Here is a 27756-nt window from a genome sequence, read left to right as displayed (position 1 = left end):
CAGTGTTCAGACAAAAGAAAATAAACCTTTATTTCTCGAACAAGTTCAAGTGGTAGTAATATAAAGGAGAGTGGAAAAGCTTGCACGGTATGGTATTATGAAACCAAAAAAATGAAAAAAAAACATCTCCTGGCCCAGAACATTGCTGTGGTCTAGTGCTGGAAATCGCACATCAACAACATGCTTCTCACGGTGGTTCACATGCTAACGCGTCTTACACGATCATGTGGGACAAAAGAACTTCCACACAATCAGTTCACTCTGAGTTCACGAAGCACGTAACTGAAGTTCCTAAACGAGATCACAATCTCACGCTGGGTGATTAGACCCACACGCACACTTTTCATTAGAACGAAAGAAATGAACAGTTCAGGTGTGGGCCAAACTTCCGTGACCGCGTCTTGATTTGCACGATGATCGAAGCTTTCACGATTGACAGTGCAGTCGGTGTCTGGCCACCTTCCGGAATGAGCACGTCAAAACTAGAAGCAGTTCAAAGAGCGTTTAAGTCGAAGGTCCTCTTCCACAAGCTGGCGAATGCGACCTCCCGTCGCCTGGGGCAGCCGACGTATGTGGCCTGGTGAGGCCCGAAGCAGTTGGCGCACATGGGGGTCCTGCGTTCGCATTCCTCGTCGCAGTAGCGGGCGCCGCAGTTCTTGCACCTGCTCACGGACACGCAGGCACGCGAAGTGTGGCCGAACCGCAGGCACTTGAAGCACTGCAACGGGGCTTCGATGTACTCTTCCACGATGAACTTCTCGTTGTCCAGTTCGAGCGTCCTGGGAAGCGTGGCGTCCGGCTTGAACGTGAGCACAACGCTGCTACGCGGGAACTCCTCGTACGTGCCGTCGTGCATTCGCTTGACCGTAAGCTGCCGCCTCGCACTCAGCACGCCCACGTCCGCGAAGAGCTCAGCGAGCTTTTCGTTGGTGTAGTGGTAGGGAACGCCTCGGATCTTGGCTTCGTGCCTCAGGTACATGCTGGGTATGACAGACTCCACTTCGGCCCCGCCGAGTCTCTTCAGGTTGAGGAGCTTGACGGCGTCCGCGGCCGTGGCCACGTTGACGCAGAGGAAGCCCGCGCGGTTGATCTTCTGGTTGACGACGTTGTCGCCGACGACCTCTTCTAGCTCGCGCGCCACCTGCCCTCCACGAATGTTCCAGAAGGTGCGGGTCGTACTTATGGCCTTGAAGACGACCGGAATGCCGAAGACCTGGCCTTCGTTACCACGCCCGGACAGACAAACGCCGTCGTTGGTGTTTTCCACGTCGGAGTCGTCGTCTTCGTACTTGCCGTCGGAGCTACTGTAAGTCCGCCGTCTTTTCGAGGAGCGTCGTCGGTGCGAGTCCTCGTTCGTCCTCGAACTCCTCTCGGACGAGTGTCCAGACCTTTCGTCCGAGCTGTCCTCGTTCTTCCTGCTCGTCGCAGGCTCTATCTTTTCCGCGGGCTTCATGTCGTCTCGACGCATGGACTCAGCCTCGGCTGTCTTCTCAGTACTAGCTCTTGGCACTCCACTAGTATCTAGCTCTCTCTCGTTACTCTGCTTGGAAGACGCTGCGACTGCGGTCTCAGGAGTAGAAGAGGACACTTCCTGGTCGTATAGGGCGGCTTTATTGCCTGGGCTCGATTTAATGTTGCTGGTCTTATCAGGGAACGAAGTGTTTTTAGTTTTCGCGCTGATCTCTTCGACAGTAGGTGGCCGCGGCCCATAAAGGACGTCTTTTTCTGCCATTAGCGAAGCCTCCTCCTTCGGTGCCTTAGCATTCGGCTCTTTTGCTAAAGGCTGCTGGCTTTGCGGCAACTTTTCTGCGTCTTTCAGTTCAGTGTCCTGGTCTTTCATTGAAGCCTCTTGCCTTTTCAATGCGAATTCACGCAACATGAAACATACCGGCTTTTTGGGGTACGCCTCATCTTCCAGCACCTTCGTTTCACCAGCTGTCGATGCACTTTCTTTGCTCGGCGGTTCTGGTCGCCGTTTTTCCGCGTCAGCAGTCTCGTTTTTACTTTGAATGGTCTGTTTACTAAGCGGCGCTTTTTGAGTTATGTCATCTTTTGTCACGCCTTGGTCAACCGCAAGTGTCTTAGCCGGCTGCACTGTGCCTGCTATAGCGACTTTTTCATCCTCTTTCCCGTGTGTAGCGCTGTTGCCTTCATCGGCATCAATCATTTCAACGTCCGAGCTGCCCTTTTCGATGTTGGATGTGGATAACTTAGGAACCGATTTACATGCTGCGTCTTTTGTATTGCTTAAGTCACCTCCTCCAGGTCGATCTTGTTTAGGGTCACACACCGGTGGTTGTCCCCCTTTGGCGACCCCTTGTTCATCTCGCTGTGGAGGCATTCCTTTCTCAGCTATTTTCTGCTGACTGGCAGTAGGAAGTCGGAGCTGCCCCTGACTCGCGGAAGTGGAATGCACTTGGGCGCGGAGTGGCAGAGGGCTAGCTTTTGGTTCTTGAACGTCCGTCACGACTGGTCCCTGAGGCATAGTGAAGTAGCTCGGAGTTGGAGTAGACGCCACCGGTCCTGGTACACTGGCCGGGAGCTGGCCTGCTGCTGTGTTGAGGAAGGGTGAAGATAGTGGAGGGTGGTGCTTTGTCTCAAGGGTAGTGGCTTGCTTCTGTTGATAGCCATAACTGCCAGGAGGAGTTGGACCTGATAATGATTGTTGAGGAGGCGTCATGTAGCGTTCTTGCGCAAAAGGAATAGGCATGTAAGTCATAGGGAAGAACTGCTGCGGATAGGCGGTCGTTATCGGAGGCCGCACTTCGGTCGTTCCGGGCGTACTCAAGTTGCCCGGCGTCGGGTTGCCAGTGGATGCTTGTGCTAGCTGACCAGTCGTGAAGAACGTTTCTGACGTGAGTTGTGACGGCGGCAAAGGGGGTGCCGGAATTGGTTGCTGGGCTGAAGCCGTAGTAGAAGTGCTTGCAGTAGGTTGCTGAGATGCAAGCGAAGTAGTGGGCCCCTTACACTGCTTGGTCCCGGAGGACCCTTGCGTAAGTATGGGACGCTGTTGCTTATCGGAAGAACCAGATAACTGTTTCTCGATACTACTTTGGGCGCTCACTTGACTTTGAATCGAACCGATGGTTGGAGCTCGCGGTCCTTTTTCTGAAGGATTTGGACGCAATACTTGGCTTGCTAGTTGTTCCAATTTGCCTTTCGGAAGCGGAAAGCTGATAGGACGCTGTCCTTTGCGGTCTTCGATGCCGCCTGGTCGCTCCTCTACAGGACTATGCGACGCTGTCGATGTGGCAGGCGGTTCATCTTTGCTTTCAGGCGCCGAAGGGGACTTCTGCATTACAGACTCAGGCGCTGCAGCCGCTGTTTGTGCAACGCTGCTCACAGATGAAGTTACCGGGGGCCCATGCCGCTGTTGGCCGGCTTTAACAGGCGTATGAGGTGTGCTTTGTGTTGTTTGTGGAACGCTGGTTGCTGATGCAGCAACCGCAGGACGCTGCCACTTTAGGTCAGCTTGAGCAGCTGCTAGCTGTAAACTTTGTGTGGTCTGTGAGACGCCGCTTGCGAATAGAGCTAATGGAGGACGCTGGCGCTGTTGGTCAGCTTTAGCAGGCGGAAGGTTTGTGCTTTGTGGGGCTTGTGAGACGTCACTTGGACATGTAGTAACTGTCTGTTGCTGACCTTGGTGGTCGGCTGTGACAGGCGGAAGGTGTCCACTTTGCGGTGCTTGTGAGACGCTGCCTGCGCGTGCAGCAGCCGGAGGGTGCTGACGCTGTTGGTTGGCTGTAACTGACTGAGTGTCGTTAGATTGTGGTGGTTGCGGTGCGCCGGTTACGCACGGAGCAACCTGAGCTCGCTGTTGGTACTTGTCGGTTGCAGTAGGCTGAATGTGCGGAATTTCTGGCGTTTGTGAAACACCATTTCCAGATGGAGTAACCGCAGAACGCGGCTGAATTTCGCCGTTGGAACCAGGAAGAGGCGCTGCACTTTCACTTCTAAACTTATCTGCAACCAACGGCCGCGGTTCCGGTGGCGCTTTAGCGCCTGGTGGACGATCGCACCGTGAAGCGGCCGGTGGTGTTCGGTGACATTGTTGTGGCATATCTACGCTTGAGGATGGTCGCCCAGAGAACGCTGGAAAAGGGGGCTGCGGGGGAGGAGCGAGCGGAGCTGACCGGGCCTGAATACCACCCATAGCTTTTTCCGGCCCCCCAGGTAACCTTTCCTTGCCAAATGATGATCCACTGTAACCTGAGGCAACAGGCTGGTCTCTGCAACCAGTGGTGCGAAGGTTAGGCCATGGATTCTCAGGATTTGCGTGAATATTTCTGTAGCCACTCTCAGCAGCTTGCTCCGTTGTTATCCCTTTCGGATTATTCGGCAGTGGAGGGCGCGCTTCATCTTTGAGCGGCACCATCGGGCGTTTGTCGAACGGCGGGATATCATGTTTCAAACCGACACCTCGAGGACCGACGCCTTGAAAGGGTCTGCGCTCTTCCTGGCCCATGGGACCGGACAATGGTTGTTGGTATGAAGAAAATCTTGGTGGGCCTTGCTCTTCTGAGTAGCCCTCTGTGAAAGGGCGTCGACCCGAACCCTGAGAATGGGGCGGGCGGTTCTCGTAAGGTGGGATGCCTGGCATTTCTCTGCCACGTTCTTGGAATTCGCGGGGGCAGGGGTAACCGCGGTCACGACTGGAACTCTTTGGAGGTCTTTCGTCGTAGCCGCCTAGGTCAGGATCGTGCATATTTTCACCAGGATATTCTCCGGGCGGGAATGGCTCCCTTTGCATGCCTCTGAAGTCAGGTGGTCCCGGACGGTAAGGCAGGGAACCAAATTCATCTTCCCATTCTGGAGGTCCGAGCTCGTGGGGCCCTTCACGAAAACCCTCAGGACCCCAGTCTTGACGCCGACTCCGAGCCGAACTACTGCGTCTGCTTTCTGGGCACGGCATGGAAGACGGTCGTTCGTCATTGAAGCCGCTAGAGTACTCCGGAACGAAAGGCCGCCGGCCCATGCCTCCGGGCCGTCCTCTTTCGTCGCCGTAACGGGGACCAGGGGGCGGCGGGCCCCACTCGGGGTCGTCATCTGGCCAGTGCTGCATGCGGCCAGGTTGGTGTTCGTGATTCATTTCGTCGCCATAATATTGCGGGTCGCCACGACCGCGGTAGTATTCACGATCTCGCTCCCCGCGATCTCTAAAACCGTCGAAACGCTCGCGCTCGCCTCCGTGACGTTCTGGATGGTCGAAGGAACGCCTTCCCCGGTCCGGAGATTCGAAGAAAGGGTCGCGATCGCCACCGTACCGCGGGGTACTTTGGGGACGACGAGGAGGCTCCGATGGTCTTGGAGGCGGGCCCCGCGGGTCGCCACCGCGCGGGCCGCGGTAGTCGTACGATTCCAATGGGAGGTCGTCGTGTTCTTCCGGAGCACGTCTTCCCCGGTGTCCTTTGCCGTCCCTGCCGCAGTCGTCCCGCAATGGACCGTCGAAGTGCATCGGTGATACGGAAGCCGAAACCGGGTACCGATCGTCGTAATCCGGGGGTCGCCTCCTGTGTTCCATGGGGCCTTCGTCCTCGGACTCTCTGCGCCGCTGACGATCAAGCAGCCCTCTCGAGTGGTGGGGAGCAGACTCCATCAGCGATGGTCTGCTGTTCATGGGTTTATGGAATGGTGGCATATCGGGCGGTGGGTGGTGTTGAGGACGCTGTTCGAATGGTGGAGGCCTGCCTCGGCTGTCACGTCTACGGTCACCCATGGTTTATGCAATGAAGGCTCAAGACCGGGGAAGTCGCGACGCACTGGCTACGAAGACTGAGTTACGGTCGTAGTAGCTAATGGGAAGATAGGTTAAGAAACATCGAACGGCACTTCGCGCTCCTTACGCGTACATGTCGTGCGAGAAACACAGAAAGGAGGCTCTTTGAGTCAGTCGGTGCGGCTTAGCGATCACGAAGATAAACACAGGGTTCGGCAACGTGCTTCGCTCTATGCCGGTGTTAGGCTGAGAGTCACGTCTGAGTCAGTGGCAAACAGCACAACAAGAAGGAAACACTTGCCCTGCCTGGTCAAGCTGTTCGATGAGGATAACGAAGGGTCTCGGCGTTTTCGCTCAACTGGTTGTTGATCCTATTTCCTTGGTAGCGCTTGTCCTTCATCTATTCATAGGTAGTCGGACGAGCGTCTTCGTCTTTCTCGGTTGTTTACCCTGCCGACCTGCGAATAATACGGCTGTTAGAACATATTATGTGTTTATACAAATTCAAGGAAATTTCTAAATTTGTTCGCGTTAACGTGAACTTATTTTTGCTATTTCGCAACATACCAGTGATATATATGAAACCAAAACTTAAAGTAAGCAATGAAGAAGAAGAAGAAAATGAAGATATCTCTGGCGCTCAGAGTATTCTTATAATCACAACTTAAATGATAAAACGTTTTGTGTTTTGGAGCCTATGAATTAGGTACAAGCCGCAAACTGCTCTACATTCGTTCACTGAAGCTTCTAGCAGATTACACTCATAGTGTTCCCGACCAGTGGGTACAATTCTCTAATAGTTTTTTTCATATCGGTGTAGTCGTGACGCACTGGCCACGAAGACTCAGTTACGGTCGTATTAGCTTATGGGAAGACAGGTTAAGAAGCATCGAAGGGCACTTCACGCTGCTTAGCAGATTACACTGTGAGTGTAATCTGCTAGTAGCCTCAGTGAACGAATGTAGAGCAGTTTGCGACTTGTACCTAATTCATACGCTCCAATACACAAAACTCTGAGAATATACTATACTTCATTTGCGTAATGTTTTATTTCTATTCACATGTGTTTTTATAGTTCTGCATTAATGTGCAGTATTTATTAACTACAGTGTGGTCAATGCCCCCTCGTAAGTATGAACCAGGCAGGAGGCAACAGCATTAACAATAATATGTGCTAACCACAGTTAACAGTGAAGATAATACAGACTTAGCTTTCTTGAACGAGCAATGTGACTGTCATAACGAAGGTCACAATGCTTAGGGCACCTTCTTTTGATAACATTGTGCACAGGTCTGAATAAAAAAATTAGGAGTTGTAATCACGAGAACAGAGACAAAGCCCGATCGCTGGGACAGAATACTCTGCCTCTTCTTCCTCTATATTTCGCGTTACATGCCCGAGCCCCTGTGTTCTTCGTCATCACAGTATGGATAACTTAGACGGCGCTATTTCGAGTAACGTTTACAACCCATAAGAAAACACACATCTCACGTGTAATACCCTTGAGGGTGCTTTCATTAGCTTCCCTCTTTAAGCTCTGCCACCGGCACGTAACCATGTAGTACACGTGGTTGCACTGTTCAAGGGCACACTTGCGTGCAGGGCTTGTGCAGTTTTCGCTCTCTTACAAAATCAAAAGTTTTATAGCTTTGTATAAGACTACATGTGGTTGACACAAGTAATCTCATGCAAACAGTACTCCTTTCGACAGACTCGTTTCCGCATCCACTCGCAGTTAGGTGTGCCACAATTTGAAAGGTGCTCATTCGAGTGCCCTCTTCAACAGTGGAGCGTGCTGTACATCACACGCGGCTACCCCATCGCTATCAGTTGTACGACGCGCCGACAGTAAACGTTTCCTGCGCGCTGGCGCTTTAAGGCGGAATCGCGTGGCGCGTTTTTCGCGAGCGAAAAACGCGACGCGCAGAGAACGCCCGCGTTGCCGTGGTCGCAAGTACATCCGCATGGAAAGAAAGCAGCGGCGTGTTGGCGCCGCGTTTGGCAGGTTGCTAGATTTTCATTAAAAGTGAACGCGAACTTCAAAAGGTTCCGCCGAGGTAGCCGAGGTGCGTGGAGATCAGCGTGGTCTGGTGGCATTGGAAGAAACCAAACAAGCGTCTGCACCCTAAACTCTGCTTGGCGGACGAGCGGGCGACGCGCCGCGCGAGGCGTTTCTTTTTTTTTTTTTTTCTACTCCGAGTAGGAAGACGCGCCCCGCCACGGTGGTCTAGTGGTTATGGCGCTCGACTGCTGACCCGAAGGTTGCGGGATCGAATCCCGGCCGTGGCGGCTGCATTTTCGGTGGAGGCGAAAATGTTTGAGGCCCGTGTACCTAGATTTAGGTGCACGTTTAAGAACCCCAGGTGGTCGAAATTTCCGGAGCCCTCCACTACGGCGTTTCTCATAATCATATCGTGCTTTGGGACGTTAAACCCTAGATATTATTATTATTAGACAGATTTAGTTGGGCGTCCGCAACAACGTACGGACGCAGCCTGCCAGCCATTTCCTATGGCAGGCTGCGTCCGTACGTTGTTGCGGACGCTCAACTAAATCTGTCTGTTATTAGTAGGAAGACGCAGCGGCGCGATTTTTCGATGGCATTCGTCAAAAAAACGCGCGCGTCCCTCCGACCGCGTGTCAATCGCGCCTGAAACCGCGCCATGCGGTTCCATCTTTATAGTGTGCCTCGTAGCCTGCGCGGAGAAAGGCACCCTTGTGCGTTAGCTGGTGCAACGCCTCCTATGACTGCACGCCCGAAACGTGAGACGCGAACGCGCTGCCCTTCCCTCGCCTATTTTACATCGAAGCCGTGTATGACTCAGATCCCGGGATTTCTCTCTGCGTCGACAGATAATCGTTTCGCGAATTGTATTGCAATTTTTCGTGAATTGAAGGGAAAATTGCAAAATTACGCCTGCATAACTAAGTGATCTTGCTCCCTTCTTTAAAATGCCTGTCTAGTTTCAAAATAAGCGCCGTTATTCAAAACCACGAGTGTTAACTTCGGCTTAGTATTGTTGATGTTAGCTCCACAGAAATCAGCCATGACATTCAAGTTTTTATCCTAAAACCAGGAACACTAAGATGTGCCTCCAGCAGCGTCTCTGTATTAGATGTACGTGCGGAGCACGTAGCGTCGGAAGCTACGCGCTCCTTACAAATGGATCTTACAAAGGAACCTTACAAATGAGAGCTGCGTTTTCATGCGGCGAACGCAGCACTCATTTGTAAGGTCCCTTTGAGAGATTTTCCTCATTTGGCTGCCTAGCTGCCGCTGTAGCCCAGTGGTTAAGGTGCTGGGCTGCTGACCACAAAGACGCGAGTTTGGTCCCGGCTGCGGCGGTCGCATTTCTATGCAGGCGAGATGGTAGGGGCCCGTGTACTGTGTGATTAAAGTGCACGTTAAGGAAAGCCAGGTGGCCGAAATTATCCGGACCCATCCACTACGGCTTCTCGAATAGCCTTAGTCGCTTTGGGACGTTAAACCACACGAACCAATCAATGAAAAAATTCGTAAACAGGGGGCTTGTGCTGGAGCTGACGTTTCGGCAAGTGGACTCGTCTTTTACAAAGTGGCAAATGCCTTGAAAAAGACAAGTCCACTTGTGGAAACGTCAGCTCCAGCACACACTCCCTGTTTACGAATTTCTCATCGTAAACTTCCATCTACCCCTTCCTGCCTTTCTTTTACGAACCAATCAAGCATCATTGGACTACCCGGTGTTGTTGATATTTGGCCGCTTGGGGCACGGAAAAAACGGAGCGCGGGCACGCGTTCCCCCTTGATCACACGTACGCGTTGCACCGTGTCGGCGCGTGGCTTTTTGAGAGGGCGCGGCGCCGCGTCGAAATGTCAAACGCTGCAACGCGTACGTGTGGTCAATCCTCTAGTCCTCCCATGGTTCGCCTACTTACGGCAGGGGAGACGCGCGTGTCGCTGTCGCAGCTTCTCCGGGCACGTCCACGGCCGAACTGAAAGGGAGAGGCGCGCGCGCGCCGCGTTTGCACTCTAGGCCAGCCGTACCACGGCTAGTGCGTCCTATTACACTCTGCCGGCTCTGGCGCCGCCGCTATTGCCGCCGCCACCACCGCCTACGTTGTTGCGGCAACCGAAGTCGTGGCGGAATGAGCAAGGGACCAGATGTACGCCGGCTGCTTTGCCGAAGAGTTCCCGGGCCTGCGCCACGAGGTGCTTGGGCACTATAGGAAAAACCAGAAGAAATATCCGGAACCCCACGTGCTTCTGGGCAGGTCGTAGGCGGTGGATCTGAGGAGGTTGCAGACTGGAACTTTCACCAACCCCTACCACCTGCACCGCTTGTGGCCCGCGCTGCACCCGTCGCCCTGCTGCCCGTGGAGCGAGCACGAACGGGCCGATATGGACCGTGTACTTTGGGAATGCGCAAGAAATAAAGATAGGCCACGAGGAAGGACGGCGACAACTGGAGGTCCCGCTGAAGCGGGGAGTCTCGCTGAGCGATGGCAAGCCGCTCTCCTCAGCGAGGCCCCCGAAGACCAGCATTGGGCCGTCCAGCTGGCCAGGGCCGTTGCCGAGGACCTCGGAAGATGTTCCTCGAACGGTGGATCCCGGACAGCCTAGCCCCGGGCACAGTAACAACCACTGGGCAAATAAAGTTTATTCAACTCAACTCAACCACAGCTCAACTTTTGCTTTTTCTGTCCGCTAGGCTGGGCTTTCTGGCGCTACAGTGGCATTGGGAACACTCCAACGCGTATTACAGCAGAGCGTTTATGGTCGAGGTTTGCCGTGTGTCGGAGATAGAAAATTATCATCATCATGATCTGGCACGTGCTCAATGAGCGCCCAAGCATTCTTTACTGATGGATAACAAGAGAAGCCGAAACGTGCCCGTCAGGCCTGCTGTGAGCCAGCGTTGCGCGACTCAGTGCAAGCTGCGCTAATTTTTGGAGGCCGCTTGGGCACAACGGTACAGTGTACTTATTTGTGCGACGAAAATTGGTATGGCACTAAAAGGACGGGGTCGAAGTGAGGAGACGAAACGACGCCCGTGTTTGTCGTTTCGTGTCTTCACTTCGACTCCCTCTTTTTGGCGCCATACTGATTTTCCTCGAGTAGTGAACCAACTATAGATCAGCAACAGGCCCTGTTACTTAATTGTCTTGTCGTCATTCTTTCGTGTAGTGCATTGCTCAAACAGTTCAATGCTATACGTCACATTGGTCTATCGTATTAGTTGACACCACGCCTTCGCAGGTTGGCCGCCTTTACTTATTGCGTGGATCGAAGCCCCTGAGACATCATTAACGCGCGTTTGTTCTCTGACACACTCCGCCCTCTTCTTGTCCATTAGCGTTACAGGTGTCGTTTTCGTTTCCATCGCTGGCTGCGTGGTCCTCAATTCTGGTTGAACCCTTTTCGTAAGCCTCCACGTTTCTGCCTCGTAGGTAGGGACCGCTAGGATGCAGCTGTTATATATTTTGCTCTTGAGAGATACTGACAACCTGCCATTCACGATCAGATAATACCTGCTAAATGAGTTCCACTTCATTTTATTCTTCTATTTATTTCAAACTCATACTCACTTGCCACTTTCAGGGCCTCGTTACTTATCGCAACCGCTGATCTTTAGAGAGAGCGTTAAGCACTGCTTTAGTTTCCTGCATATTAATTTTTGAACCAACCCTTCGGCTTTGCCTGGCCAGCACAGTAATCGTGCTTTGCAATTTGTACCCTGAACTAATCAGCGTGGGATTGTCATAAGCGAATCGCAGTTTATTAAGGTATTCTCCATCAATTCTTATCACCAGCAGTTCCTAATTCAAGGCTTTGAGAAACTGCTGTAAACAAGCGGTGAATGGCATTTGAGAGATTGTATCTCCCTGCCTTACGCCTTTCTTTATTGGGGTTTTATTGCATTCTTTATGAAGGACTATGGTGCTCGTGTACTGGCTCACATGCCACTCAAAAAGACCTTAATTTCTTGTCTTTCTTTCTTTTTTTTTGACCGTGTGCTTCAGTGGCAGGTCGCCAGCTCGATCGCCGGCCACGCTGGCCGTATTCGTACCGGCGTGTAAGGCAAGAACGCGTGTGCACCATGGTTCACGTGCGCATAAAATGAATACTATAACTGAATAAATAAGTTTAGCTACATGAGTTAATCCAGCTTGCTAGGTACAAGATATACAAGATAAAACCGCTTCACTGTGAGCAGAGGCCTAATGCAACAGATAAGACGCAAAAATTAAGTTCGCGCGATTATTACGTGAGAAGTTCTACATAAATGATATTCCATATAGATATCACACAGAATTACTTACTAGGGAGCAGTCTCATGTACTCGATTGCTCGATTATGTCGTATTCGGTTAAAAATATCTTCATTTTGATCTTTTTATGGTATAGCTGCCGTATCAGTATGTGGGTGTCATTATTACATATGTCCATTTGTACTCATGATTTCTTTTTCTTCATGGGAATATGTGTTGGTGGCTTGTAGCCCACCCTCCTATTTAACTCCTGCAAAGACTCTGACCGCGTAATCAATAAGTGCAAGTAGATATCGCGCAATGAACCCTAGGTTTGTAGCTCATTTAGTTTGCGCATCGTTATTTCGTAACTTAAGTGCACTATATTTCACTCTCCCCTAAAGCCCCAAGGCTTGGAACAGGACCATTGGTCAACGCCCTTCACTGTCGTGGCATTAGGCATAAATTTTAGTTTGGAATGGCTATACAATCAATACAGATGGGAGACGATAAATTTTAAAGACGATAGTCTTTCTTGGGGAACTTAAACGCAGAAATTTTGGTCTGTCTTTCTGTCTGTCTGTCTTTCTGTTTGTCGGCACGTCCCTCGATTCAGCCACTCGCCCAAAGTTGAACCACTTGCCCAAGGGCCAGCCGTCTTGAACTGGTACGGCTGTTCATACTTGTGAACGTTGTCGATCAAAAAGTAAATATCATGCATATCTGAGGTGCAACATCACTAGGTAAGTATTAGGTGGCGTGTTCCTTTAATAGAAAATGCATACATACGTAATTTTAAGGACCCTAGTTTCTTAAGCTGCGCTGAAAATGCATAAGAATGGAAGCTTGAGCGAGTTGGTATGCGTTCATCTTTGTTGAAACAGCGCCCACTAGACGACGACGAAGTAAAAGAAGGCACAGGACAGGCGCTGCCTGTGCTGTGCCTTCTTTTACTTCGTCGTCGTCTAGTGAGCGCTGTTTCAACAAAGCTGAAAATGCGACTGTGCTGAAATTTGCCTTCCTCCGTGCCCTTCGCACGAGCTCATTGTTGTGTTTCGGTTTCGGTTCTGTATTGCACTGTACGAATGCTATGGGTTGGTGTTGAAAAACTTTAGTTTTGAGAAGGCCAAGAAGGTGAAAAGAAATATTTAAAAAAGAAAAAGCAGCGTTGTGGGCGGCCTTCAGGCTGCCGGTTGTGGGCGCCGCTCTGGCGTTCCTGTTTTACCCAGGCGACGTGTAAATAAAAGAGTGTGTGGAGAGTACTCGTTGAATGCGGACGTTTCTCTGCTTCAGCGCTTCGCGCCAAACCGCGTTTTCGGGCTGGCTGGCGTCCCCGCCGGTCGCGTTGGTCACCGCCGGTCTTCGCCTGCTGCTGCGCCGGGACTACCAGCACGCAACACAGCACTCATGTTTCCCGACGTATTGCCAGATGGCGTCCATATCTCACACAGCGCCTCTTCTATCGTCTTTACACGACATTTGCAGCGAAGCACGCAGATACGCGGCCAATTTTTTTCTTTCTCGAAACCACTGCACAGATGCTGAATAAATTTATCTCTTTAACACCTTAACCGTTTTGGACGAGCTCAAATCATGCTTTCCAAGCTGTTCCCAAACCGTTTTAGACGAGTGTGGCTCGTCCACTTGATATTAAGAAGAGTTTTTGAGATAGCAAGAGTTTTTCAATACAAATGTTTAGGCGTCGTATTTACACCCACGTCGTCTAGGTGAAACATATAGATTTCCTCTGTTGTAAAGCGGTAAAAAAACTGGGTTACATCCGCAGGACCTTGTCTGATGCTCCGAAGGGCACTAAAGTAGTGGCATACAAATTGCTGCTTCGCCCAATCCAAGAATTTTCTTCCTCGGTATGGAGTGCGTTTAAGCAGTGCGAAATTAATCCTATTGAATCAGCCCAGCGGAAGGCTGTTCACTTCATTTTCGGTCGTTTTGATCGAAACTTCTCACCGACAGCTGCTCTTTCGGAATTAAACCTGCAGCTTCTTTCAAGTCGGCGACACATAGAATATCTGAAGATCTTCTACTCATATAAAAACTCCCTTTGTTACCTTTCTAATCTTTCCCTTTTAATTCCTGCTTGCCTGACATCAACACGAACGTATCATGCCTCAAACATTAGACCATCCCATCCACGCATTAACACTTTCAAATAGTTTTTTCCCCGCACGATTAAACATTGGAATTTGTTACCTGGCGAAGTTCGTTTCTTACCAATTTCTCAGTTCTTAAACGCAGTTCCTGATGTATAGTTTATTTGCATGTTCCAATCTCTGCTTGTCGCATATTTCTGTATATCTTTTACATGTACGTCCACTCCTGACATAGCCCTAACCAGCTGCATTATGTATAAATGAATATTATTAATAAAAAAGATATCTCCCCATGAGCATTTTCAACGAAACTCGCTTGTTTCCAAGCTAGTTCGTGTGTCGCTTCACAGTTGGCAGCACTTGTTTGGCAATTTCTTTTATTTTACCTGTCCCTTCACATTTTTTCGCGGCTTGTTTAGAAAATGGCGTCCATTGAAGCCGACCCATGCGTTGTTCGTGCATCGTCGCGGAAAAGATGCCTTTCGTCATCGTCCAGCTCTTCAGGAGACAGTTATTCAGATACCGAAGATATTCAGATACATTTATTCAGATACAGTTATTCAGATACCGAATTTACTTCGATTGTTGAAGCGCGAGCGCTAGTGATGATGGCATTGGGATTAGCAGTTCATCGGACGAGGAAGAATGACCCGAGGACACCATTACTGTGCTACTTCATTGTGTTAATTTGACTTACCGAGCATAGCAAACATTTTTTTCGTCAACCAAAACATGCTTTTTATAGGCAAAATATTCAATATCAATTTTTTAAAATAAAATTTTAGACAGAAAAACGCTCAGAAAACTAAACGGTTAAGGGGTTAAACGACAACATGTATGTGAACAGTGTCGTGAACGTGTAGACTTGAACCATATGCTATGTGGTTGTGCATCGAGTCACACGCGACGAACAAGGAAAAGTGGGACAGAGTGCTGAAAAGTGCTTCACTAGAAGATCAACTTCGGGCTGTCCAGGAGGCCCGTGAGGCGGCGGAGAGCTTCGGGCTCTCTGTCCCAACGTGGGAGATGCCCTCTGCACCTGGCACCTAGCCGAGTGTCCTTTAAGACCCCTTTTTGGGCAATAAAGTTTCACCACCACCACCAGGTCGCGGCGATTTTTCAAGAGAAGCTTGTTGTGACTCACAGATTTCGGTGGCGGCGACGAACGCGAAAACCCCAGCGCGGGCAACCGAAGGTGCGTCGCTCACATAGGTATTTGTATGCGCCGTTTTCCAATAATTCATGCTTTCTCGATCATGCGCTTGTCGGCGATCATCAGCAGTTTCTGACATGGCACTCTGATCATTTATCGAGGTCACTTGCATTTCACGTTGCGACATTTCATTTTTTGCATGGATATGAGCGCATGACCGTCGTTGCCTGTAGCAACAAAAGCGTTGCGCTGCTATGCACCTAGATGAATCTCCCATTTTCGGAATGGAAGAAGGAAACAATTAGGAGGGAGCATCTATCTATCTATCTATCTATCTATCTATCTATCTATCTATCTATCTATCTATCTATCTATCTATCTATCTATCTATCTATCTATCTATCTATCTATCTATCTATCTATCTATCTATCTATCTATCTATCTATCTATCTATCTATCTATCTATCTATCTATCTATCTATCTGTCTGTCTGTCTGTCTGTCTGTCTGTCTGTCTGTCTGTCTGTCTGTCTGTCTGTCTGTCTGTCTGTCTGTCTGTCTGTCTGTCTGTCTGTCTGTCTGTCTGTCTGTCTGTCTGTCTGTCTGTGTCTTGGCGCTCTCGTGGTCGTCTCCACGAACGGAGTCACAGGCATTTGTCGCACGCTTTAAGCGCCTTCTCTCTCTTCTCGTACCAGCGAGCGCTCTGAAAGCTACGCAGGGAGGGGATGACAAGGGGGCAAGAAGACGCGTCCGTTGGTAAGCGCGCGTCATGATCTTTAACACTCGTTTCTTTCTTTGTTTTTCTTCGAACACGCCGCTTACTTTCAGTGTGATGGCGAGCGCGAGCGCGGGCACGTGGCGGCATCCCGCGGCGGCCGCAGTAACTATGCTGCTCACGATGCTCAAATCAGCCGATGGCCGTGGACTTTGGGTTTATGGCGCAAGCATTTGGGTTTATGGCATCATTTGTCGAGAGAAGAGCGAGTGATTTCTAGCTGACTTTGAGAAATAATTGTAAATTCTAGGCTACGTGCTGCACTATACGTAATGTTTGCTCACGTGTTGTCACGAGCTTCGACTACCGATCGGCAGCGTTTTCTGGTCATGCTAAAGAAGTGTTGCACGGCCCCTTTAGCTTGGCATATACCAAAATCGGCGCAGGAGGACATGAGTGTATGACGGACACGATTAGCAGGTCGTGACATGAATACTAACACGACTTCCCTTGACCCGTACGTCGTGAAACCCTTTCCACCGGAGATGTGAGGAACATAACCGCATACCGCATAACTCCTGCTTGTGGTATGCGGGTATACGGCACTGGTGACTTACAGACTATATCAGCTCATACTTTGGAAATCTTAATGAGATAGCGTCAAGGAGCTCGTGTCTCTGAGTGTGCGGTGCCGGCGTCGTCAGCTTTGTCGATGGGTGAAAAATTCCGATGGATGCAAAGCATACAAATCACCGCTCGAGCCGGAATCGAACCCAGGCATTCTACATGGCTGTCACGTATTCTGCTACAGAGCCACGTCGGTGTCTCAAGCTGCTTCAGAAGAAGACCCTATACAAGCGTCATGTCGGGACAACGCCAATTGCAGTCGCGGGGGTTTGGTATGCGCTTTTATAACAACGTAATGAACATTACGTATGTACCCCTATGACTCCGTAACCTATAATGAAGACCATAGTGATTTTTTTTAACACAACAACACAAGAGAGATGACAGGACAAAGCACTACTCTCAACTACCATCATTTATTGCGTCACACCACTGTTTATACAGGAAAAACACGAAAAGATCATGCGTAGTGTACAGACGGGTCCACTGTTAACAGGAACGCTTGCCTGCAGGGCATGTTTGGATTTCGCTCTCTTGCAAAGACATAGTGGCTTAGATTTGCACAAGAGTATACTGGTGGTTGCCAGTTCTGCTTCTGTTTGACGGACTCGTGCAGTGCATGAACAATGTTTCCCTGTCCGCCTGTTAGAGGGCCAGCAAAATGAAAGGTGCTCATTGGAGTGTTCCCTTTAACAGTGGACCGTACTGTACACCACACGCCGCAGCCACCTCAAACTTGATCAACAGCGCGCACTCGCGTGATACAGAATCCAACAAAAAGAGAATTCACTGATACACAAGATTAAAGAAGGAACACTAATGCACTGCGATCCCACTAAGTGTATGAAAAAAGCTTCCGAAAATTCCCGGTTGGCAGTGTCACGGTTCTTTCTTAAAATAGTGGTCTCTGTAAACAGAGCCTGACAATTGCACCTTTTTTCAAAGTTGAGCTAAGTGAGAACCTCTACCTGTTGGTAGGGATCGCTCGTGTTCTTTAAAGCAGCCTGACTGTCGCACATACACTTTTTCACGAGAGAGCGGAATCTTGAACACCACACCAACGCTGCAATCTACAAACTTATGATGATTCTTTTCACATTGCGGCTTTGCATTTGCTTTAGAACTTCGGCTACACAACATACAGTTTCAGGGGGGCAGGAAATACTATTGGGATTTGGTACCTAGAGGCCACATTCTTAAGATTGTGAGCGACTAGATAGTGTGGCTGGCAATCTTAATGTTATATTAATTGCCATAATACACAACGCTCCTTTTGTACGCTGAACGCTAATGTTTTATCGTACCCTTCCTGAGATGGCGGCCGCGGCCGCCATCTATTGAGGGAAATGGCTTCGCTCGCGAGGAATAATTTCAACTCCAGCAAATCTTTTTAGAGCTCATTGGTGCGACCGCCGCTTAAAACAGGCCTGGAACTACCGAATGTTTAATAAAGCGCTGAATGCTGTTTAGGGCGACTAATTCCACCCGGAATGTCTTTATTAATATTGCTGGTTTTACGATGCAGATCTAAGGATATGGAAAAACCTCGCGGATGATTTCGCAAACATTGTTTTGTTGAGACTAACATTTTAGGTCGAAACAACGACCCTTTTATTTTCTGATGAGCGTAGATTTACGTTATCAAAGAAATATCACCTAAATCACGAATGAATTCCAGCTGGCGCTACCTTCTGAAAAAGGAGCAAGCTCTGGCATCAAGGTCGCCCGTGAAGTGCGCAGCTTTGTTCCGCAGTGTAGAAGCAGGGGATGGCGCGGTTCTGCGAGCGGAGCTTGTGTATAAAGCCTACGCCATCGACCAGTAAAACCTCACGTCAATGGGCCCCGAAGGGGTAACATTTGTCAAATACGCCTGCGCATTAGAGAATCCCAAGTTCGCGTCTCTCACATGTGTTTGGGCGGTGGTGTTTGCATGCTAGTAGTAGTCAACGACAAAAGAAATGCAGCCAGCACCACTTCGTGAGAGCCGTCGACACAGCGCAGCTGATGCCCTCCTTCATCAGGCTATTGGCGTTCTATTAAAAAAAATTTTTTTTGCATGTCTTTCTGGGTATATCTATCTTTTGCCAGTCTTTTCTAGGCATTTCTGTGTTGTATCATTGCTCTTTATTTCACACCCTATGTTATGCTATGGGGCGCGACGATATGCTTATTATTGTTCGCGCTGAAACGCTTTAGTAGCGTTCCAGTGCAGCCGTAAAAACCCGCATTACTGGAAAGCAAGCAGCGCTGGAACGCAAGCAGCGTTGCAAGCAGTGCTGCTGTGCATGGCATGACCGCGTTACGGCAACGGACGGCGAAGCTTGGACTAACAAACGGCTGCGCTGTTAAAAAGACATCACACCAACCGGCAAGCAATAGCCAGTATGTTCCTCGCTGGTCGTCACCGGCGTGAAGCTGCGTCCCGCGTATAACGCCTGTTTATGAGGTCACACTTCGCGCTAGGCCATAAACCATGTTGGTATCTTTCCTGTATCATAAGCGAGAGCAACTCCGCGTATAAAGCTGTGTTCTCTCTCACTGCGCAGTAAGGTGCTTTGAAGGGTTTGTACTTACGGATTGACGAAACAATTGTTTCCGTTTAGGTCTCTGTGTTGGTCCGATTGCATTCATTAAAGCACCGTTGCCACGTTGTCCACGTCAGAAGTCATCGATCACTCAATCTGTCTGGATCGATAGCTCATCGTATCGGCTACCAAAGCACTTTTAGCCAGACTGAAGTACAGCTTCCACAGTGCCGAATGACTGGATAATAAACATTGCGAACGGCGCCTCAAAGCAAACACAATGGGAGGCGAGAACACTTGAGAGGAAATTGGCCACTCGGGAAGAAAGGAAACGTTCCTTTTTGTATCTAAACACGTTAAGCAGCTGTAGGATTCGCAATCATTAAGTGTTTTTCTCTTATTAATAAGCCTGAGAGCCGTAAGTGCGCACCTGGGTTTGAAGTAGGCTCGCTCTTCTTTACGCAGGCGCAGATGGTTGATGAAATGCTCGAGTAAGCGAGAAAATACGGCGGAAGCCAGGGAGGAGAGAGGGAGAAAAGAGGAGAGGAGGGGGAGAATGACGTCAGAGTCAGTTTCGGCAATGAAGCCTCCTCTGGACTTACGCTCATTTCAGTTTTATATGCATCTTTTCCGAAAACCGTGAAGGCGCACTGGCTCTTGGGAAAGGCGCTATGTATGGGTGTGCGACTATTCGAAAGTTTCGAATATTCGTAGAATATTACATTCGAAATATTCGTATTCGATTCGAAAATCGTGTATTCGAAAAGTTTCGAATATTCGATAACTTCGAATATTCGACAAATTCGAATATGCGATTTGATTATCCTGCATAAAATAACTCGTGTTCCACATTTCTGCTGCGTTCGTATCGCTAAAAACGTTGCCGAGAGGAGCGATAAACATCGCAAGTACACGGAGGCACAATATCTCCCTGCGACGAGCGCCCCAATACGTATGATTTATTGCTGGTGCATCTCCGACGTGCAGCGCTGTTGGCGATCATGTAACCGTATATTTTCAATATTATGCGGCCGTAACGTGCTGCACTACCACTCGTTCACTATGCGGGACCACTTATGAAGAAAGACAGTGACCCATGTGACTGGTGGCGGACTGTAGGCACCTTCAGATACCCCAGTCTGGCAAAGCTTTGCCCCATGTAACTCCCTATACCAGACACTTCTGTTCCAAGCGAGCGTGCCTTTTCAGTGGCAGGGGGGGGGGGGTGTCTCTGTTAGAAGGGAGCGCCTACTGCCTGATCATGTGGAGCAACTCATATTTCTTCATGATAACAGTCATGAACGCCGTGATATTTGCTTGTGTTGTGATGTGCATTGTGCTAGCCTGGACACTGTGTTCTGGAGATAGCAGCGTATGTTGTGTTGACAGTCAGGCTGTTAATGTTTTTTTTAATAGCTACATGTTAAATAAAATATTGTTACTGTGGAGGCATTTTTCCTTTGATATTCGATATTCGATTCGATATTCGAAGGTGGATATTCGTATTCGATTCGTATTCGAAAAATTTGATATTCGCACACCCCTAGCGCTATGCACATTTTTGCCGGATGTGTCGCGAAAATGGATATGTTTGGGCATGGCCTGCTATATAGGACGCTATGGTTTGGGCTATGAACGCCAGCACTCCGCTATGATGTTGGTTTGCAAAAGGTGGCTGCCGGACGGAGATAGATAGATAGATAGATAGATAGATAGATAGATAGATAGATAGATAGATAGATAGATAGATAGATAGATAGATAGATAGATAGATAGATAGATAGATAGATAGATAGATAGATAGATAGATAGATAGATAGATAGATAGATAGATAGATAGATAGATAGATAGATAGATAGATAGATAGATAGATAGATAGATAGATAGATAGATAGATAGATAGATAGATAGATAGATAGATAGATAGATAGATAGATAGCATATGCAGGATCGCATCTCAGGTAGCGCTACATATTGATGCTGAAGAGAACTATGAACTGTAGGCGCATACTAGCTGAGGCAAGGATCTCTAAAGGTAATAAATATTGACACAATAAAGCTTACGAAAGTATCTGCAGGCTTCTTGAGAGGCTGTTTCAGCGGCTGCTTTCACAGTGATCCCTCCGTCGTGATTCACGGATTCAATGCGCTTTCTTTCTTTCTTTCTTTCTTTCTTTCTTTCTTTCTTTCTTTCTTTCTTTCTTTCTTTCTTTCTTTCTTTCTTTCTTTCTTTCTTTCTTTCTTACCGTTAGTCGATTTTATTTCCTCAAGCGGAAAGAAAAGCACTGTGCTCACTTTTTGGTGCGTCACTTTCATGGCTCCCAATGCTGCGACCCTTTGTTCGTACATAGTCCTGTATTCAGGCACGTTGGCAGCATTTCAGAGCCACCTGCTGCACTGCATGTCTTTTTATGTCTCCGGATGAAACCCGGCCGACAGAAGCGCAGCCACATCAAGCCAAGCCAATTGGTGTGCTCAAAGAGTGCATAGAGCGAACATAAAGCATTTCACAGCATTTTACTGCCTTTTTATCGAGACAGTCTCAGTCTGGGAAATATCACAATTGGTCTTACGTTTTCCGCTATAAAAAATGTGTTGTCAGTCTGTTTGGAGTTAATATCCTTCTGAGAACTTCTGGCCCTTGATGATGAGTGACCGACTGTGACGGTGTGCTGTGCCCTGTTTCGCTTTACAGCGAAAGCTGTTATGAGATCATTTCACCGGCCGTTTTTGGTGCCGTAGTTGTCCGCCGCCGCCGCCGCCGCCGCCGCCGCCGGTGTCCGTAACCAGTATCGCTCGAAATAAGAAAAAAAACTAAAGAAAAAAATTCCAGGATGGAACGAGGTTCGAACCTGGGCCCTCTGCGTGGGAGCCCAGTATTCAACCTCTGAGCCATGCCGGTGCTTGAAACTGCTCTGCAAAAAGGTCCTATACAGGCTTCATGTCGGGAAGGAACCACATTAGCATATGTAATATAGCGTGGTAGAAGAGTAAAAAACGCCAGGCCTGCGCGGAAAGCGCAGCACAGTCACAGCGAAAGCTGGAAGAGCGGCTTTTCTAGAGCCCGTTATAAACTCTCCTGTGGCTACTAATACAGGTACATTAGCAACGTACCCACTACCCATGGTAAGAAATTACCATGATTTATAGCGTAGTGGGTTCCTCGCAAGTGCACTTCTGTTGGTTGCCAAGGAAGCCCATAAGGCTCCCATGATCCATTTCCTCAGGGTCTAAATAAAGTCAATTCTCTCTCTCTCTCGCTCTACGTTTCTCCGGTTAAAGTGTGTTATAAAGCGTGGTGGGACAGTTAAATAACGACCGGGCGTCACACAATATGCATTACGTAACTAGTGGGTCGTTTAAAGCTTCCAACCCATTACAAAGGGCGCAACCATAATTATTCATCGTCATCAGCCGTCGCATCAACAACTGCACATATTCGCTTACATATGGTACCTCGCTTCTCCGCAGTACAACGAATAATGTCGTGCTGGTGCTTCCCAATTCCCAAAAATTCGCCTTGTGGGGTAGTGGGTACGTTGCTAATTACCTGTATAGTAGCACAGGAGAGTTTATAACGGGCTCTAGAAAAGCCGCTCTTCCAGCTTTCGCTGTGACTGTGCTGCGCTTTCCGCGCAGGCCTGGCGTTTTTTTTCCGTTCACTCTCTTACATTTTAACTTCCCTCTTCACTGTTTTCAAATGTGAACAATAATTTGTGATTTTACGTGCCAAAACGACGACATGATTACTAAGCACGTCGTAGTGGAGGGCTCGAGAAATGTCCAACCCCTGGGGTTCCTTAACGTGCACTGACACCGCATAGTACAAGGGCCCCTAGCTTTTCGCCTCCATCGAAATACGGAACTACGGTTGAACAGCGCTACAATAGGACAACACACGCGCATTGAATCATCTGTTAGCATGGCTTCCATAGACCTGCTCAAGAAAGATCATGATTATCTAGACCATTGAATGTAATCTTCGCGCATGTACTAGTAAGACAGCTGTCATCATATCTTTTTGTTCACTGCATTCGTTTTTCCGAGAGTATATATTACGCTGCAGCGAAATAAAAACTCGTTGTTGCCAGTCAGCGCCTGTTCTTGTCCTTTGTCTCTAGCTTTTTTCGCCGCCATCCGAAATACGAACCGCCCCAGCCGGCATCGAACGCGTGTCTTTCTGGTCAGCAGCCGAGCACCGTAACCACTATGCGACAGCGCAGTGGCTGTTCTCCAGTGTAGAGTGTACCATACCGGATAATGCTCCTGGTTAGCCTCCATGCCATTCTCCCTCTTTTTTTTTTGTTGCTCTCTTTCCCTCAACAGCAAGGTGATCAGGTCACAAAGAAAGAGGAATAAACGTTTAGTTGAAATAGTATATCGGGCCAAGCCCCGATTCTACCCTAGGTTGGAAGTTCTCTCAATCCGGGAACCCTCTGGCCCTTTGTATTAAACAGCTGAGTTCCGTGTAGCTGGCTACACCTTGGGCTCGTCGCAGGTCGATATCGTACGCCTAGGTGCGTGCATGGCAACTACAGGGATATTTTATGCATGCGCGTGTAGGTATTCACGAGTCGTGTTGCTCGATCAGCGCTCAAACGTCGCTGAAACCGGCATCTCGCGTGGTGCGGGCACCATTAGCTCGGTTTCTGATCGCCACAACGACCTTTCTGCGGTCACGTTCACGCCAATTTCAGCTTATCCAACCCGGCAGTAAGTCATGCGACGAAGGTTCTCGCTCCTGTATGTGCTTTCTTGAATTCCAAGGCCCTTCGCCTGAGTAGGTATCTGTGTGCGTGTGTGTGTCACGTGGTATTCAGCGTGAAAGTTTGCATTTTTTCAGACTACCAGGATCCGGCTGTAAAGTACAATATTTAGCGTGTTATTCTATTTGTGTAAGCTTGAAGCGTGGGATATACAACTCCTATGGCTTAAAAGTTAATATAAAATTCTGGATCGTGTTATGCATTCTAGATTTGATCAAATGTTTATTTTGGGCACGTGCTCGCATTTTATGTTGAACCGGCCCAAGTGCAGCGCACCACACAATACAACATATACAGGGTGTTTCAGCAAACATGCGCCTAGTATTACATAAGCGAAACACTTGCTCTAAGCGTGTCCAATTGGCCCAGTATGGTTCTCAGCTGTGCGCAGTACGTGAGGGTATTTTTTTTTTCAATCCACCAAGGCGTGTCATTAACGAAGATTGCTTAATGAACTCTTTAGTTTAGTAACTCTAGCGAAAAATCTTCAATGCAAAAGTTGTAGCACTTGTTCTGAAACGTCGGAATATTTCATCCAGGCTAAGATAACTGCCACTCCGATGAGCTGGGTTATTAACAAGGGTTGCTTAACTAAACCTTAAAATAGTCACTCTAACAAAAAAAAATTGAATAGAAATGTTTTATCGTTCGTTCAGCAAATTCGCATTATTTCATCTATGCTAAGAAAACGCCCCTGTTTAATTTTTTCCAGCTTTTCTTTAGAGTGCGCGAAATTATTAAAGAGTGCACTTGGCGCAGGTTAGTTGAAACACCCTGCATGTAGAGTGCTCAGCCATTGAAATTCTGCAGTCGGCCTGCATGAAGGCAGCTGCTGTTTTGAGCCATCGACGAATGCTAGGTTTTCGTCTGGGACTCAAATGTTGTCACAACGCGGGACCAAGGCTCTGTCTTTCATTATAGATACCATAATTAATTATTAGGTATCCTCGGTGCTCAACGGTGACGCAAGAAAGCGCCAGGCGCCATGCCGGCCGACTATCGTGTTTTAATTGCTGAGCACTGAATACCTCGCGGTTTGACATGGGACTATTACTTCATTGAAACCTCAGGCAAGGCTGTTTGTGCAACTGAAACCTTTTGTACTTCATCGATATTCAAAAGAAAGCTTCCGCATTTTGCACGTGCCAATCTGACGCCAACATTTTCTGCGTATCACAGCCGAGTACAGTTGAAGGAAATGTCTCAAGAGTGCGGTTAAGTACACCTCCGTCTAACTGCTTGTACCTATGACCATCTGCTGGAGCTGTACCTACTAGCGTATTGAAGGCGGCTCCGAGACTGTACGTTACTTAGGTTCAACTTTTTGGGCCATTGTGGCTGAAGCATTTCATGCTAACTGCGGATTCGCAAGAAAAATACATTCTTCTAGGCCCTAAACAGTGCGCCTTAAGTTTGGTCTTTCAGATCAGTGTTGCCTTATAAACGTAACACTTAACAACACTTAAGGAAGCTCAGCGCAAACACAATAATAACAAGGCAGCTATATGACTGAGTTTCTCACACACACATACACGCACAAGATCGGGTGCGGGGTTTTACCTGGGCCTGTTTATCTGCGTTCGTTGGCTAGTCTTGACTCGTCTTGATGAACTTCAGAACTGCGGATTACTTGGCTTGCTTGATCGCTATTTCTTTCAGTGCGTGCTTGCGTTTCCTTGTAGCAATTTGTCATGAGTCGGTGACCAATTCACTTCAGCTGATAAATGCACAGAAGAAAACGCTACGCGGTGGCTAGCTCTTAAGCGTGAACTAGTCAGCCAAAGCAAAAGAGGATGACAATACTGATGGGAGAACTTCTACAAGATATTCGAAGAGGCTGAGTCTTTCAAAGGTGTTGCTAATAGACAGAAATAGAGGCTTCAAATATAACAAAAAGGTCGGAATGAGATATCCATAAATGGTTGACTGCTGTGCATGAAATAAAAGAAGATTATAACAAAAAGGCGATGTGGCAATTTCTTGCGACACAGTTTCTGAAAGGACGTCAAGAAAGTTCATCATCAGCAGCATCATAATCATCATCATCGGCGTATTTCACGGGTTCTGAGCAAAGTTCACAGGTCCCAAGTCAGATGCTGGGCGTAGGGCCTCAGCCTTGGTGACTCAGGACAGCTGTGACACGAAGAGCTAACACAAAAAAAAATCCATCAAAATTATAAAACCGAATAAGCGAGAGCATATATTTCAGTGCACGGTGAAGCGCTGACATTCAAAGAACTTTTAAATCATTTTCCGAGAGTGTATATCGCTTCTGAGGCAAATGTCATCACTGGTCAACTTAATGATCTTTGCAACGTGTCAGCTACGTCTTGTATCGTCGCCATTTCTTGTCTCTTTCGCTCGCTTCCTAAACGTTCATCCGCGTTTCTACCATCCCCTGCTTGTTCCTTCCTCTTATAGTGGTTACATATCCTCAGTTAATTAGAGAAAGCTTACGTTCCGAAGGTCTGTTCGTTGTCCATAGCGTAAGGCGTCTCTCGCACAGAAACTACGCACTGTACACGGAATTAAATACTTCCCGCACCGATTAGCGTATTGTCGTATGGCTGAGATTAGATGTGGTGCCACTTCAACATGTTCGCGAAATCACGAGACCTTCAATTTCCTCACCGGGGTGTTTTCGCAAGAATGTTAGTTAGCGAGTCTTGAGCTTACGGTTCTCATTTTATGCGGTCCTTTACGCCAACGCTTTTCGACTCATCACCATCATTGCTCATCAAAGCCTCATTACGACCACATTAAAGCGAGATTGATTTTACCCGCCAACACACAGGAATGCATTTAACATACGACGAAAATTATTTGGGAATGTGTGCGGAAAATAGCATAGTCTTGGCGATCTATGGCCGCTGTTGCCTCTGTGCCACTAAACCGGCCAATTCTAAAAAGTGTGTCTCAAGAAAATATAAATAATGGATACCGAGCACAGACGAAATGAAACTGAGTATCAGGCATAGTTTTTCCACGTGAGGCTTCTATACCAGCACGATCGATCAAACAAAAATGCGTGCATTGCGCAGTCTGCGTACAAAAGCTAGGTGACGCTGTAGCACACTGTGCAGAAACTGAATTGAAATGTGTACCCAGATTTATGCGCACACTAGTTTTAAAAAAAAGCTGCAAAGCATATCCGAAATTCGCGCACGTATAGCTGGAATTTTGCTACACTGCACACAATTGCTACACTGCACACAACTTTTTTCCATATATGGCATTACGTTAGAAGCGTGATGGACAGTTTGAAACTAGAACGCTGCACTCCCTTCGTTGCTTTGCGGGTTCATCGGTAATGCGCCATTACTCAGGGCGTACTTTGTATACCAGTGTAAGGGTAACATGCATGTCCTACCTTGATTTTGCTCGCAGTCATGGAATCCTTCCGCCGAATCAATCGAATCCACTTCCGGAGCGAGATTTCGTAATCCAATACAAGAGAAATGGCCGGTCACTCTTTTGTATCCTTCCAGGGGGCTTAGTAGAATGAGTGATGCGTGTCACTCATTGTGTGAGACCCCTACGCCGGACGTACGGACGTATCAGTCGAAACACACCAGACCGCTTGATCGTAGAAATACCACAGTTGTTTCAATCTTTCGCAAAGAACATTCCCACGCAGCTCTCTCGGCGAACTGCAACGACAACTAAGGAAAAAATGAGATCGGCAGAACGTACGCTGTTGTAGAATTGTGACGCGGCAATTGGGCCCTGCTGCGTAGCGAGCATTAAAATTCTTGCCCAGAAGGGCAGGAGGCGTCCGTGCGAGGCCGACACCTGCTATATCTCTTCTGCGGCTTTTTTTCAGGGCTACGAGGCTCCGATGTCTTATTGTTCCACAACTCGCAGCTGTGTGACACGTGTCCTATGCGCAAACACGATCGCGCTGCGCTGCA

The 27756-nt window shown here is 48.4% G+C and overlaps 1 protein-coding gene across 3 annotated transcripts; it reads right to left on the bottom strand.

Annotated features, from left to right (window-relative positions):
- Positions 1 to 5: 5 nt before the first annotated feature.
- Positions 6 to 27756, bottom strand: LOC119371699 (protein piccolo). Of its 3 annotated transcripts, XM_037642155.2 has the most exons (3): positions 27216 to 27756; positions 25406 to 25520; positions 6 to 6174 (listed from the first exon to the last, which is right to left on the bottom strand). In XM_037642155.2, exon 3 carries the CDS (start codon positions 5714 to 5716, stop codon positions 494 to 496), a length of 5223 nt encoding a protein of 1740 aa, XP_037498083.1. In that variant the 5' UTR covers positions 5717 to 6174; positions 25406 to 25520; positions 27216 to 27756; the 3' UTR covers positions 6 to 493. The 3 variants fall into 3 exon arrangements, with proteins under 3 accessions (XP_037498083.1, XP_037498082.1, XP_037498084.1); XM_037642154.2 differs by lacking the exon at positions 25406 to 25520 and having other exon boundaries at positions 27216 to 27755; XM_037642156.2 differs by lacking the exons at positions 25406 to 25520; positions 27216 to 27756 and adding an exon at positions 19128 to 19363.

This window comes from Rhipicephalus sanguineus, chromosome 10 (assembly GCF_013339695.2).
Source record: "Rhipicephalus sanguineus isolate Rsan-2018 chromosome 10, BIME_Rsan_1.4, whole genome shotgun sequence".
In the NCBI taxonomy this organism is placed as follows: domain Eukaryota; kingdom Metazoa; phylum Arthropoda; class Arachnida; order Ixodida; family Ixodidae; genus Rhipicephalus; species Rhipicephalus sanguineus.
This window is presented reverse-complemented; position numbering and strand designations above follow the sequence as displayed.